Source organism: Babylonia areolata, chromosome 11 (assembly GCF_041734735.1).
Source record: "Babylonia areolata isolate BAREFJ2019XMU chromosome 11, ASM4173473v1, whole genome shotgun sequence".
NCBI lineage: Eukaryota > Metazoa > Mollusca > Gastropoda > Neogastropoda > Buccinidae > Babylonia > Babylonia areolata.
Window position 1 is genome coordinate 16,843,063 of NC_134886.1, and position 15,112 is coordinate 16,858,174.

Genomic DNA, 15,112 nt, shown 5'->3' on the forward strand with positions numbered 1-15,112 from the left:
ACACATTAGAAACCAGGTACATTTCATTCAAACACAGGTGAGGTGAGACAACACAATAGAAACCAGGTACATTTCATTCAAACACAGGTGAGGTGAGACAACACAATAGAAACCAGGTACATTTCATTCAAACACAGGTGAGGTGAGACAACACATTAGAAACCAGGTACATTTCGTTCAAACACAGGTGAGGTGAGACAACACATTAGAAACCAGGTACATTTCGTTCAAACACATGTGAGGTGAGACAACACAACAGAAACCAGGTACATTTCATTCAAACACAGGTGAGGTGAGACATACAACACAACAGAAACCAGGTACATTTCATTCAAACACAGGTGAGGTGAGACATACAACACAACAGAAACCAGGTACATTTCGTTCAAACACAGGTGATGTGAGACAACACATTAGAAACCAGGTACATTTCGTTCTAACACAGGTAAGGTGAGACAACACAATAGAAACCAGGTACATTTCGTTCTAACACAGGTGAGGTGAGACAACAAAATAGAAACCAGGTACATTTCGTTCAAACACAGGTGAGGTGAGACAACACAACAGAAACCAGGTGATCAATTACAGACACAGGTGAGTCAAAGAGGGGAGAGAAAGACTCACAATGAGGGGCACAATGCGGTTCAGGATGAGGTCGACCGTCAGGTAGCGGGACAACTTGTACAGCAGGTCCAAAGCCAGCTCTCGGTGATGAGCAAACTGGGCACACACACGCACATTGTATGTATGTTCAATCAAACACACAAATGTATAAAATCAAACAAATATATATATATATCTAATTAAACAAATAGTAAAGAGTGGTAACTCTCTCCATACACAAGGTACACAAATTCAAGTCAGTGCTGCTTTCACAACCGATTCAGCTAGCACACAGGTAAATAAAAGGTACATTGGAACAAACGCAGACGCTTCCTCAAAAAAGGAAGCGCCGGGCCTGCCCTTATACCGATCATCATACATCATTATTATGTCATTGCAGAATAGATAAGACGCTCCCCTGCCACTACAAAGTCTATGAGGGTCTGGGTTCGAATCCAGTTCTCGCCCTTTCTCCCGAGTTTGACTGGAAAATAGAATTAAGCATCTAGTCGTTCGGATGAGACTATAAACAGAGGTCCGGTGTGCAGCACGCACTTGGCTCACTGAAAAAGAACCCATGGCAACGAGAGTACTGTCCTCTGGCAAAATTCTGTAGAAGAAATCCGTTCGGATTGGTACACAAATATATATGCATGCACTCAAGGCCTGACTAAGCGCGTTGGGTTATGCTGCTGGTCAGGCATCTGCATAGCAGATGCGGAGAAGCGTATATATGGATTTGTCCGTGCACTGATGCCTCCTTGAGAAACTGAAACTGTGGCTTACAGCCCAGTAGACCCCACAGGGCGAGGAATCAAACCCACAGCAGCACTCACATTGAGGTTTCTGCAGACAGAGCCCACCAGGGAGACCACCAGGACCACGTTGTCATTGGCTTCAGGCTTGTCCTCCCTCACCTGCAGGCTCTTCATCAGCTGGTCCAAGTCACGCGTCAGCCTGCGCGCATACACATCACTGAACAACACATTTAGTCACGCATCTGACTGCACACACACACACACACATCGCTACACAACACATTCAGTCATGCGTCAGACTGCAGTGCACACACACACACATCATTAAACAACACACATTCAGCTATGCATCAGACTGCACACACACACACATCACTAAACAACACATTCAGTCATGCATCAGACTGTACACTTACACATCACTAAACAACACATTCAGGCATGCGTCAAACTGCACACACACACACACATCACTAAGTAACACATTCAGTCATGCGTCAGACTGTACCCTTACACATCACTAAACAACACATTCAGTCATGCGTCAGACTGTACACTTACACATCACTAAACAACACATTCAGGCATGCGTCAGACTGCACACACACACACATCACTGAACAACACATGTTCAGTCACATGCCAGACTGCACACACACACACACACACATCACAAAACACGTTGATTTGTGTGTATTTGTGTGTGTGCGTGCTTGTGTGTGTGTGTGTGTGTGTGTGTGTATGTGTGTGCAATGTGGGAGCTGCGATACATAGGATTGTGTAGGAAATCAATCATGGCACATGACGGTGCGTTGAACAAATGTGGAGTGATGGCCTGGAGGTAATGCGTCCGCCTAGGAAGTGACAGAATCCAAGTGCACTGGTTCGAATCCCGGCACAGTCGCCAGTATTTTCTCCTCTTCCAGTAGACCTTCAGTGCTGGTCTGGACACTAGTCATTCAGATGAGACGAAAAAAAACTGAGGTCCCGTGTGCAGCATGCACTTAGCGCACATAAAAGGACCCACGGCAACAAAAGGGTTGTCCCTGGCAAAATTCTGTACAAAAATCCACTTCAATAAGAAGAAAACAACTGCAGGCAGGAAAAAAATTATAAAAATAAAAAAGAAAGGGTGGCACTCTCAGTGAACATGTACGGAGCAGAATTGAGAACCTTGCTGGACCTCAGGAACCTCTCCTTTCAACTGTGAAGAGACGCAAGCTGATATGGTTTGGACACAACACTCGACACACCAGCTTGTCCAAAACAATCATGCAAGGCACCATCGAGGGCGGGAGAAGAAGAGGAAGACAGCGGAAGAACTGGCATGAGAACATCAAGCAATGGACCGGACTCCACACACGTGAGCTGCTGCCGGCGGCTGTCGACAGAGACAGATGGAGAAGGGAGGTTGCGTCTGCGGTCCTCAGGCTTCCCCCAACAACTACTTTGTAGTTATGGGCCTGAGGTGAGGTGAGGTGAGGCACTCTCAGTGTAGCGACACGCTCTCCCTGAGGAGAGCAGCCCAAATTTCACACAGAGAAACCTGCTATGACAAAAAAAAAAAAGAAAAAAAAAAAGAGTAAATCAATACAGTAACACAATAATACAATAATGCAACACTCACAGGAGGACTTTATCGTCCGGGGGGAAGATGGAGTCGACATACTGCTGCTGGTACATCTTGATGGAGGTGTAAAACACGTCAGGGAACGCCTTCCCTCTCTGCTTCACCAGGTACTCCTCTGCTGACAGCCGGTGCTCAGGGTCCTTCTGCAGCATGTGTGACACCAGCTCCTGCACACACATTGCATTGCATTGCATTGCATTGTGTTGTGACAGCTCTCGCACACACATTGCATTGTATTGTGACAGCTCTTGCACACACATTGCATCGCATCGCATTGTGTTGTGACAGCTCTTGCACACACATTGCATTGCATTGTGACAGCTCTTGCACACACATTGCATCGCATTGTATTGTGCTGTGACAGCTCTTGCACACACATTGCATTGTATTGTGACAGCTCTCGCACACACATTGCATCGCATCGCATTGTGTTGTGACAGCTCTTGCACACACATTGCATTGCATTGTGACAGCTCTTGCACACACATTGCATCGCATTGTATTGTGCTGTGACAGCTCTTGCACACACATTGCATTGCATTGTGACAGCTCTTGCACACACATTGCATCGCATTGTATTGTGACAGCTCTTGCACACACATTGCATTGCATTGCATTGTGCTGTGACAGCTCCTGCACACACATTGCTTTGTATTGTGACAGCTCTTGCAGACACATTGCATTGCATTGCATTGTGCTGTGACAGCTCCTGCACACACACTGCATTGATTTGTATTGTGTTGTGACAGCTCCTGCAAACACATTGCATTGCACTGCATTGTGCTGTGACAGCTCTTGCACACGCATTGCACTGCATCGCATTGTGCTGTGACAGCTCTTGCACACACATTCAGAGATGCTAACACAAACAAAGCCAGCATCTAGCGCAGATCAGACTTTTCTTTGGTGGGAAACTTCAATACGAGTAAAGCTGAATTAGTTAAGTATATAAAAAAAACCCAAAAAACAACAACATAACAATTAGAAAGTAACAATGATAAAGAAAGAGACACCATCGGCCAGCTGGGTAGAAGATGCGTGCGTGCGTGCGTGCGTGTCTGTCTGTCTGTCTGTCTGTGTCTGTGTGCATGTATCAAATCAGAAAACTATAAATAGCACCACGACCCAGTTAACTGACCTTGATATGCGCATGACCTTGGATGGAGTCGATGACTTTCCAGGGGCTGTATTCGCCTCTCCGGTAGGACAGCAACTGAGACAGGTCGAAGGGTGCAATGCCATCGGTGAACAGCTCTGTGATCACACACCTGGACACGACACAAAATTTTGTGAAAAATATCATTCGTATCATCGCACACACCTGAACACAACACACAATTCTGTGAAAACATCCTTCATATCATTGCACATACCTGGACACAACACAAAATTTTGTGAAAACATCATTCGTATCATCGCACACACCTGGGCACAACGCACAATTCTGTGATAACATCATTCACATCATCACACACCTTAATATAATACAAAATCCTGAGAAAATATCCTTCATATCATCAAAGAAGAAAGGACAAATCGTTCACCCTTCCTTTTCAGGATACTATTCTAATGTAGGGTTGTAAGAATGAGCTGCCACATGTTAAATCACATACCCCATACAGAGAAGATATCCATTTCAGGGTTGAGCTGACATGTTAAATCACAAACCCCAAAGAGAAGATATCCATTTTAGGGATGAGATGACACACGTTAAATCACATACCCCACAGAGAAGATATCCATTTTAGAGTTGAGTTGACACACGTTAAATCACATACCCCACAGAGAAGATATCCATTTTAGAGTTGAGTTGACACACGTTAAATCACATACCCCACAGAGAAGATATCCATTTTAGAGTTGAGTTGACACACGTTAAATCACATACCCAAAAGAGAAGATATCCATTTTAGGGTTGAGTTGACACACGTTAAATCACATACCCCACAGAGAAGATATCCATTTTAGAGTTGAGTTGACACACGTTAAATCACATACCCCAAAGAGAAGATATCCATTTTAGAGTTGAGTTGACACACGTTAAATCACATACCCCACAGAGAAGATATCCATTTTAGAGTTGAGTTGACACACGTTAAATCACATACCCCACAGAAAAGATATCCATTTTAGTGATGAGCTGCCATACATTAAATCACATACCCCACAGAGAAGATAATCATCATAGGGCTGAGTTGCCACATGTTAAGTCACATACCCCACAGAGAAGATATCCATTTTAGGGTCGAGCTGACATGTTAAATCACATGCCCCACAGAGAAGATATCCATTTTAGGGCTGAGTTGACACATGTTAAATCACATACCCCACAGAGAAGATATCTATTTTAGGGCCGAGCTGACATACTAAATCACATACCCACAGAGAAGATACCCATTTTAGGGTTGAGTTAAAACGTTTATTCACATACCCCACAGCTGACACAAGTAGAATCAAATACCCCGCATCCATTTAAGGGTTAAATTGAGAAGTGAACTATTACATACCCCACAGAGAACACATCCATTTTAGTGCTGGGCTGACAAATGACAAATCACATGCCCAAAGAGACAATATCCATTTTAGGATTGAGATGCCACATGTTAAATGACACAGATACAGGTGTTTTATTCAATACAGGCCATGGTCCCTCATGAAGGGGTGGTGTAAACAAGCATTTCAGATACAATAATTATAGATATGTTAAATGATGTGAATGAAAACAGAAAAATGCGAAAAGCAATCCTCAACTGCATTTGGCATTTCTTAATAGAATAACAAGGGGGGAAAAGAATACCCCACTCAAATGCACATGATATAGGAAATTTTTTTCCTAAAATTACATTTATCTAACATACTTACCATGACCCACTAGTGCAGACTCCGGCAGGGAGTCCGATTCCTGTCCTGTGCAAACTACTACCAGCCTATGGGGAGAAAACGAAAGTAGCTACAGCAGATAACCTCCCGGAAGTAGGTTACCTCCCCTCTGTATCCCTGACTAGCTTCCTCTTTTTCTGGCAGCCATCTTGACTCCTGATCCTGTGCTCATATTTCTGTGTCTATCGATTCTTTGACACTCCTGTTTTGTGTCTGACAAAGACTTGCAACAGGTCACAAACTTACTGAGTTCGTTTGGAAAATCGAGCTAAAATTATGGCGCAACCGCAATCATAAGGGCCCTCTACCTCGGGTTCTCTCAACAACAGGTACATGTACAGGTACAGGTGCAGTATTTGGGGCAGAAATTTATAATTTTTATGTTAACTGACACAACCCTTAGAAAAAGCTATCGATTTCAGGGTTGGGTTGATACAATCATGTAAAATCACTTACCCCACAGAGAAGATATCCATTTTCGCGTTCAGTTCTCCTGTCTTCTCCTCCGTCAGGTTGAGGTCCCCTTCAGCGTTGAGCACTGAGCTCTCCACGAAGCGCTCAGGAGCGATGTAACACGTGCGGCGTCGGGACGAGTCGAAGAAGTAGGAGAAGTCGGAGGGGTTGTCCTGTGAACAGGAATGCTAACTCTACAAGATGCTGGGAACCTCTGCCTGGATTTCTTCAGTGCATTGTGTGGTGATACGAAGTGTAGTGTAGTGCGTGTGTAGTGTGTGTGTGTGTGTGTGTGTGTGTGTGTGTGTGTGTGTGTGTAGTGTTAGGTAGTATAGAGTGTTTGTGTGTGTCACTCTGTGTGTGTGTGTATGTGTGTGTGGTGTCTGTGTGTACTGTATTGTAGTGTTAGGTAGTATAGTGTCTGTGCGTGCGTGCGTTTCGTGCGTTTCGTACATGCGTGTGTAGTGTATTGTTAGGTAGTATAGTGTGTTTGTGTGTGTCACTGTGTGTGCGCGCGCGCATGCGCGTGCGTAAGTGCGTGCGTGTGTGTGTGTGTGGTGTCTGTGTGTAGTGTATTGAACTGTTAGGTAGTATAGTTTGTGTGTGTGTGTGTGTGTGTGTGTGGCATCTGTGTGTAGTATATTTTAGTGTTATGTATCATAGTGTGTTTGTGTGTGAGTGTGTGCATGTAAGTGTGCATTTGTGTGTGTGTCATGCTTGGTAGTTTACAATCATGCTTAAATAACATTATTTAGAGTTATATATGCTTTCAACTAGACCACATAAAATGCAGGGGATCTCTTTCTCTGTGTTACCGAGTATATCACAAACTCTCATATACAAATTTTCTGTCAGATGGTACATGAACTTCAAAAGAAAATCAATGATTACAAAAGGTTCAAACATGATCCTGTCGAAACACCCCTCACAAAAACTGCTTGGAACAGAAATATAATCAGCAACGCAGGACTGGTGGAAATGTTCAGCAAAAATTCCCTTCACAAACTTGCAGATATAGGGCAACATGTTGTGTACAAAACACCTTTAACTGAACTGCATAAATCAGAATGTTTGCATGTAGGGAAAAAGATCTATTCAGATAAAATGAACATAAACACAAGTAGGAATAGTAGCACTGGTTTGGCCCACTAACAACCAAGTCAAACTACAGGAAAAACAAACTGTATACAAAAAACGAATCAAAACAAAAAAACATCCACACACACACACACACACACACACACACAAAACACACACACACAATCACTCAAACAATCCAGGTAAAATTTTACTCAGATAGAAATGCTGGTTTGAAAATGGGAAAAGACACACACAAAAAAACACCAACACAAACAAACCAGGTAAACATTTACCTAGAACAGAAAATGTTTCAATGTGGTTTGAACCTGGTAAAAGTCACACACACACAACACACACACACACACACACAGTGCACACCCACTATAAAAGAAAAAAGCAAACCAGAAAAGTGCAGAGCTCATTAGTTCCCTGTGTACTGCCAATGCTTGAATTTCAACAGAAAAAACAAACAAACCGGAAGTGGCTGTGTATGGTGGACTCGGAAAGGGAGTCATGCCACTGAAATGGTAAAGATGATACGGCAGAAAAAAAATAAATAGATAAGAAAAAAAAAATGATGGCACATTATCTCTCTTTTTTTTTTTTTTTTTTTTGCTGCCCCATCCTCTGCATCGTTTCAGTGACATTAACTCACTCGGGACAACAAGTTTTCTCCCTTGCTTTTCCACACAGACGGCCCATTTGTAAGGGTTTGGAAAAAAAATTACAAAAAATACAAAATACGGAGTAAGAAAATGAAACTTTCAGAACTGGTTTATTACGTGTTGAGCTATTACATATATATATATATTTGACATGGTACAGTATATGACACCAAAATATATATATATATATATATATATATATATATATATATATAAAAAGGAAATTTCTCATCTTATTTTTACAGTTTTGCCATATGTAGAAAATACTGCCAATTTTTCACCCTGAATCACCATACCCATGCTCGCTTTCTGCATTAAATTCGCTTTCTTCTTCATCATCATCCACCTCTTCAATGTCCGACCCTTCAGTTTGTAGCATTTCAAGTACTTCGGCAACCCTAAAACATTGCCGTTGCTGCCTTGTTCGCTTCACATTTTGAGAAGAGCCCGCTTTGCTAACAGGCTGGCACGCAAGCAGACGACCGGTCAGTGACTTTGACAGCGTGTGTGCGAGACGGGCCACACATGGCAGGCTGACCAATCATACCATTCAATTGTGGAGTGACCCAGAATAGCGCACTCTGCTTGGCTAATCACAAAATCACGTGTACAGCGCGTGATGGATTTTTATTTCTTGAAAATGCTATTCCATTCTGTCATCTGAAACCGAATACATTTTATGTAGGAATGCTCATGCATTCCTTCGTCCGGAGAGAGTTAATCCCACGCCCCTCATCCCCCATACACAGCCACACCCGGGTTCATCTGTAGTCAGTAGTCTCAGCACCGGCAGTCCACAGGGAACCAAATAGGGCCCAGATGGTTTACCTCAGGCAGGAAGGCCGGCTTGAAGCTGGCAAAGTCTGTGAGCAGCACCCAGTTCCAGCTGGTCAGCATCACGTTCTCGGACTTGATGTCCCCATGACACACCTGGACACCGCAACCAGACATGACCAGTGTATAGTTTTCTTGCACTTTCCTGTATTAGCATGTACACACAGTGACACACACACACATACACACAGTGACACACACACACATACACACATAAGCACACACACAGACACACACACACACACAAGCACACACTCACTCACTTCAAACCCGATCCTTTGTACTCTCCCAGAATAGCAAGATTTTCTGTGATGGTCACCTGGTAACTAATTAAACTATAACAAAAATAATTTTTAAAAACCCACCAGATTTAGTCCTTTTACACACACACACACACACACACACACACACACACAAACACACACGTGCAAACACAAACATACATATAAAACACACACACATACACACACACACTGCTAACTGAAAACAAGACAAAACAATTGGAACCACACCACCACCAACACACACACACACACAAACGCACACACACACACACAACACAAACACACTCACACACAAACACACACACACATGCACTGACCTTCAGTTTGTGGCACTGGTTGAGGGCACAGAGCAGTTGGAAGGCAATCCAGCGTTTCTCTATGGAGATTAGGAAGGGCCGCGTGCTCATGCGGTCATACAGGCTGTACTTCACATACTGTCGGAACAGCAAGGCCGACCGCTCCAGTTGCTGGGACACACATAAACATTTCGTAATTTCTCAAAGTACAAAAGTATTCTCTCTCTCTTTATCTATCTATCCCTCTCTCTCTCTCTCAGCAATAGCTGAGTGGTTAAAGCATTGGACTTTCAATCTGAGGGTCCTGGGTTCGAATCAGCCAGGATGAATCAAATCCAGCTTTTGGGATTTTTGAGATGCTGCCCTCTGGTCGATGGTACAGAAGTATAAGGACGAAAGCTCATTGCTTTGCCAATAGCTTTTCCCCCAAAGCAGTCAATGCCCTGCCTCTCGAACAAATCCAGTATGATTAAATAGAATAGTGCAATCAACAACCTTTTACCTGAAGATCTAGTCATCAACCCCATCCACATGTAATATGCGGCTTCTGTTCAAACATGTGTGTGTGTCTGTGCATGTGTGAGTGTGCACAAGCTCTTGTATTGATATGCACATGTATGTACCCTAAATTCTACTGTATTTTTGTTTGTGTATAATTTTTTATTCTTGTTTCTACTTTTTTTTATATACTATCCCCCCCCTCCCCCCCCCTATTCGTTGTGACCCTTGTACACCTGGTAATAAAGACATATTCTATTCTATTCTATCCTGGTAACAGCACCCAGTGGGTAAAGGGTGGAGATTTTTCCGATCTCCCAGGTCAACATGTGTGCAGACCTGCTAGAGCCTGAACCCCCTCCGTGTGAACTCACACAGAAGATCAAATACACACGTTAAATATCCTGAAGTCCATGTCAGCATTTGGTGGGTTATGGAAACAAGGAACATATCCAGCATACACCCCCCCAAAAATTGAGTATGGCTGCCTATACGGCAGGGTAAATAAACAAAACGGTCATACACGTAATATAGTACATGTCTGTCTGAGTGTTTTGCGTGACTGCCTGAAAATCTGATTGAATGACACAGGAAATGAATGATGAGCACACAATGGCAGCCGTCAATCGGCTCTACTCAGGTAGTCAGCCTGTTGTGCAAATGACCTCAAGTTTGTAAAGTGCTTAGAGCCTGGTCTCTGACTGAGGATCAGCACTATATATAAAGTATCCATATCATATCTCTCTCTCTCTCTCCTATTGTACACATATAAAAGTTAAATGTCCCACAACCTTTTGCAACCACTGGGACAGTGAATTAATACCCACTGTGTCTGGGGCTCAGCACAGGAAGGCGCCGGACCCAATCCTTTCTTTCTGATGTTTTAATTTTCCCCAAAAACAAAGTCAGGTACCCCTTCACACCTGGGTCGAGCGAGGACAATCAAAGTGCTTTTCCCATGCACACATCACCACGAACAAGGAAACCAAAAGTCCAGTGCCTTGCCAACTCCGCCATGGCATTGCCTTATAAATACTAGTACATAAATGATAAAATACTCAGTTTCTTATGCAGATAGAGAGAGAAAAAGACTTATCTTTTTTGTGGGCAAGTGAAAGTAAAAATAAATAAGAAAACACTTGGAGGATGTACTGAGTGTTATGATATATTTTCCACTTTTTTTTTCTTTTTCTTTTTTTTCTATTATATTCTTCTTCTTTTTATTTCCACTTTGTTGACGATAATATTGAAAAACAGAAAGATACCATCATCTGTAAACAAAACAAAACCTGCCTGTAAACAACAAAACTACAAAATTAGAAATAAAATACTTAATGGGGAAATAGCAAACAAACAACTAAGAAATAAAGGATTTTACTGTTATGAAGAAAGGAGGGAAAAAGAACCCCCCCCCCCCCCCCCCTAACTCCTCTGCCCACCTCCATCCACCACCACCCCGCCCCCTCAAAAAAAAAAAAAGCAACTTACCACCGACTTTTGGAAAGGTAAACAGTTTGAAGCTGTTTTCAATCGTACAGCAATTTCTGAAACACAGAGATGGGTACCAAACGATACATCACAATGCACTGGTTTAGTTCCAGTCAAAAACAAAATTATATCATAACAGCATTAATACAACACAAAGAGTGTTCCGAATTGTGTCGACCTTTACTTCCTGGTCCATTAACCACAACATCCATTTGAACAGCATAAGACTAAGAGAAGAAATCTGGCAATCATAAACCAATCACAAACAAATCAAAGTGGAAGAACAAGGAAATATTTCCTCATTCTATTCTGACAAACAAAACCAAAAAAAAAAAAAAAAAAAAGAAGAAGAAGAAAAACAATCGTGCAGAAATACTAATAATCATAAATAGTATTAGTGATATTATCAAATCTGCAGATAGATATCCCTAAAACCACTTACTAATGAAGTATACATGCATAAGACATTAGTCATTATTCATTTATATTTATATCCATGCATGCAAGCATAAACTATTCAAAAGAAAAAAATGTCCCCCCCCCCACCTCCCCACACACACAAATATAGTGACACAGACTTAAGTGAAACACACACACACACACACACACGCACTCTCTCACACACACACGCACACATTCACACACACACACCCCTTACCCTCTAATCGTTGTCGGTGCCTCTCCAAAGGCAGAGAGGGATCGTGAATGACAAATACTTTAACCACAGCAAGACCCTCCTTGCACTTGGCACGGGCAACTTTGAAAAAACGAGTGCTGCCAAGACTGAAAAAGAATCAGAATCTTGAAGAAATGTGCACTATATGGTGTCACACTAGTATCACTATGAGTATAAATATATTCAATAGTAAAGAAAGATGCACAGTTTTAAAACCGAATTCCAACATGCTACCTTAGTCACAGATAGTGGAAGCAGAACTTGGCAGAGCAAGAAGTGTCATTATGTTCTTTGTAAGGTGTCACCCTGTAATAACTATATAAGAGACACATAGTTTTCAAACAGAAAAGCAAAAACACTACCTCAGTGACAAACACAACAATTACCAATACACAAGGTGCCTGCCACCTCAGCAGCCAATGAAATAATAATCATCAGCAGAATGCTATAACTGACTATAAATAAAGGTAATCCAGTTACATTCAATGTACATACTACATAGCAAATAAAAATGGGGGGTGGGGGTGATCCAAAAAAGTAATCAATGAAACGAAGAAAGGAGACTGACTGCAAAAAATGTGTGGATTGTGTGTGTGTGTGTGTGTGTGTTTGTATGTATGTGTGTGTGCATGTTTGTGTTTGCATGTCTGTGTGTCTGCATGTGAGTGTGTGCATGATAACCATCAGACTGACAAAGCAATAGTGTACATCACTCTTGTGCATGTCAGCTGTCACTATCAGTGACTAAGTCAGTATGTGTGTAAAAAGTAAAAAGTAAATGTCACGCAGATTTCTGTCTCACCCACTTGCACAAAAAAACTGATACTTTGAGTTTGATCCAATGTATCTAAATTCATTTATTGGAAATCCAAAATTACTTAAGCTGCAGCAAATTAAATCTTCCATTTCTGAGAGCTTCAAAATCAAACCTGCCACACATAATTTGCTCTTTTAAATAAGTCATATAAAATATCTCACCTGCTCTCATATTCATACTCAGTGTTGTCAGCCAGGTAATGTTCCACAGGATAAATCTGAGAGGGGGCGACACCTGTCAACTGGTTTCCCATGGTTACCAACTACTGCTGATCGACCATGACAAACTCAATCTGAACTGCACAAATAAGTAGCATATAGAGTGACATAAAATATATATATATATGATAGATAGATATATAGATAGATAGACAGATCTATAGACAGACAGACAGACAGACAGGTACAGAGATAGACAGATGGATGGTTGGATGATAGTCATGTCCAACGAAGACCACCAGGACAACAGAGGAGGCAACATGCTAGTCAGGCAAGGTTCTTGTGAGACACACCGGAGATTAGAAAAGAGAGATAAACCACTTGCAGAAATTGCTGAAGCCGGGCAGCCTGCGCCACGACACGCATTCATTATTCATGAGCTGCCTTTGCCCCGCCCAAACTAAAGGAAAGCGTCAGTCGAACGCAGTCTCCTGAGTGATTTTATAATTTGGATTACACCTTTGTTCCCTTTGCTGTTTGCTTCATCCCACGCAGATGTCAAACTCAATTTTGTTGTGAATAACATTCCTAAATATTTATATGTATTGGTTACTTTTATTTCCCTATCACCACAGCACCATTTTTCACCAGTCGAAAGATGACCTCCATTGCGGAAAACTATAATATTGGTCTTATCGAGATTCACTGTTTGTTGTAGTCTGTCTGTTTCTTGTTTAAGGGCATTTAATTGATTTTGTAACCCTATGGGTGTGTCAGACAAGAGAACATCATCAGAAAATAGCATTAAGAGCAAATCTGTTGCACCAGGTATCATTTGTATTCCATGTCTCCCCTTCTTTGGTAACTCCAATGCCAATTCACCGATGAAAAAGGAAAACAGCTGTGAGCTTAGCATACAACCTTGTTTAACCCCTCTTGGACACTGAAAAAAGTCTGAATAAATACCTTTGTCACGAACACATACAAGTACAGAATCGTAGATGCTTTTAACAGCCATGTAAAACTCCCGAGAGAGAGAGAGAGAGAGAGAGAGACAGAGACAGAGACAGAGACTTAGAGAGAGAGATAGAGCACAATACAACGGTCTGCTCGGGCAACATGAAGCGTTCGTATATATATGAATTATATATATGATTATGTACATATAGATAGATTTAGATTTACATACTGATAGATCTATATGAAATTATGTATGTATGTATTCATGTATGTATGTATAGACAGATGTTAGAAGAGAGACAGAGCTGAATATGTGTTTTATGTTTTGATATTTTTTTTTTTTTTTTTTAAGAAATGATGATGTAAACCAGAAAGTGTGAAGAAAAAGTAGCGTCACGAAAACGCAGTTCAATAATTTATAACTGTCTCTCTCATGTGCAACATTGCGCTGGGGGGGGGGGGGGGGGGAGTTGGTGGGGGGGGGAGCTGCTTTATTTTCTTTTTATATTATCTACATTCAAGCAGATGCAAACGTGCTAAAAACCAAAGCAAAAATGAATCGGTTTTCATTGTATACAGCGAATCTTACTACACGTGGGAAATTCCAGGCATAACTTAACTTTCGCTTTACTGCAGCTGAACCGTCAGAACCGACCAGTTTCCTTCAGGTGGGGAAGGAGAGGGTGATTTACCCCCACCCTTCCGCACTGCGTGTGTGCCCAAAAACGGCTTCAGCACTGTTATAGACAGTAAGAAGGGGCCTGCCACGAGTGGTTTATCTCTCTTTTCTAATCTCCGGACACACTCAGAAGACCTGTGCATTTTTTGTTTTTATTTCCACCTCACGGCAAGAGTGGCTTGGTTCTTGTTGGTCAAGGCTAGGTAGCCTTCAGAGCAACTATGCCACAAGGTAAGGGTAAAATCTACTTCCTGCATAGCATTCATTTCATTGCGCACATACTCCTCACCCTTGCTCTCTTGCCACTAGGATGCAAGCATGCTTGTGATTAAGAAACATGCCTCTGTTCTGAC

General features: G+C 42.0%; 1 protein-coding gene across 2 annotated transcripts in view; it reads right to left on the bottom strand.

Moving 5' to 3' along the window:
• LOC143287582 (phosphoinositide 3-kinase regulatory subunit 4-like) overlaps positions 1–15,112 on the bottom strand; it is a 57,650-nt gene that overhangs the window by 41,586 nt on the left and 952 nt on the right. For both annotated transcript variants that reach the window (XR_013055979.1, XM_076595691.1), the window contains exons 2-11: positions 13,124–13,259; positions 12,128–12,252; positions 11,470–11,525; positions 9,505–9,654; positions 8,898–8,999; positions 6,328–6,497; positions 4,130–4,259; positions 2,989–3,158; positions 1,440–1,560; positions 625–720 (exon numbers count right to left, since the gene is read on the bottom strand). Coding sequence is in view for 1 of the 2 variants with exons in the window: in XM_076595691.1 (XP_076451806.1) it covers positions 625–720; positions 1,440–1,560; positions 2,989–3,158; positions 4,130–4,259; positions 6,328–6,497; positions 8,898–8,999; positions 9,505–9,654; positions 11,470–11,525; positions 12,128–12,252; positions 13,124–13,215 (1,212 nt within the window). In the remaining variant the exon portion in view is untranslated. The remainder of the gene's footprint in view (positions 1–624; positions 721–1,439; positions 1,561–2,988; positions 3,159–4,129; positions 4,260–6,327; positions 6,498–8,897; positions 9,000–9,504; positions 9,655–11,469; positions 11,526–12,127; positions 12,253–13,123; positions 13,260–15,112) is intronic.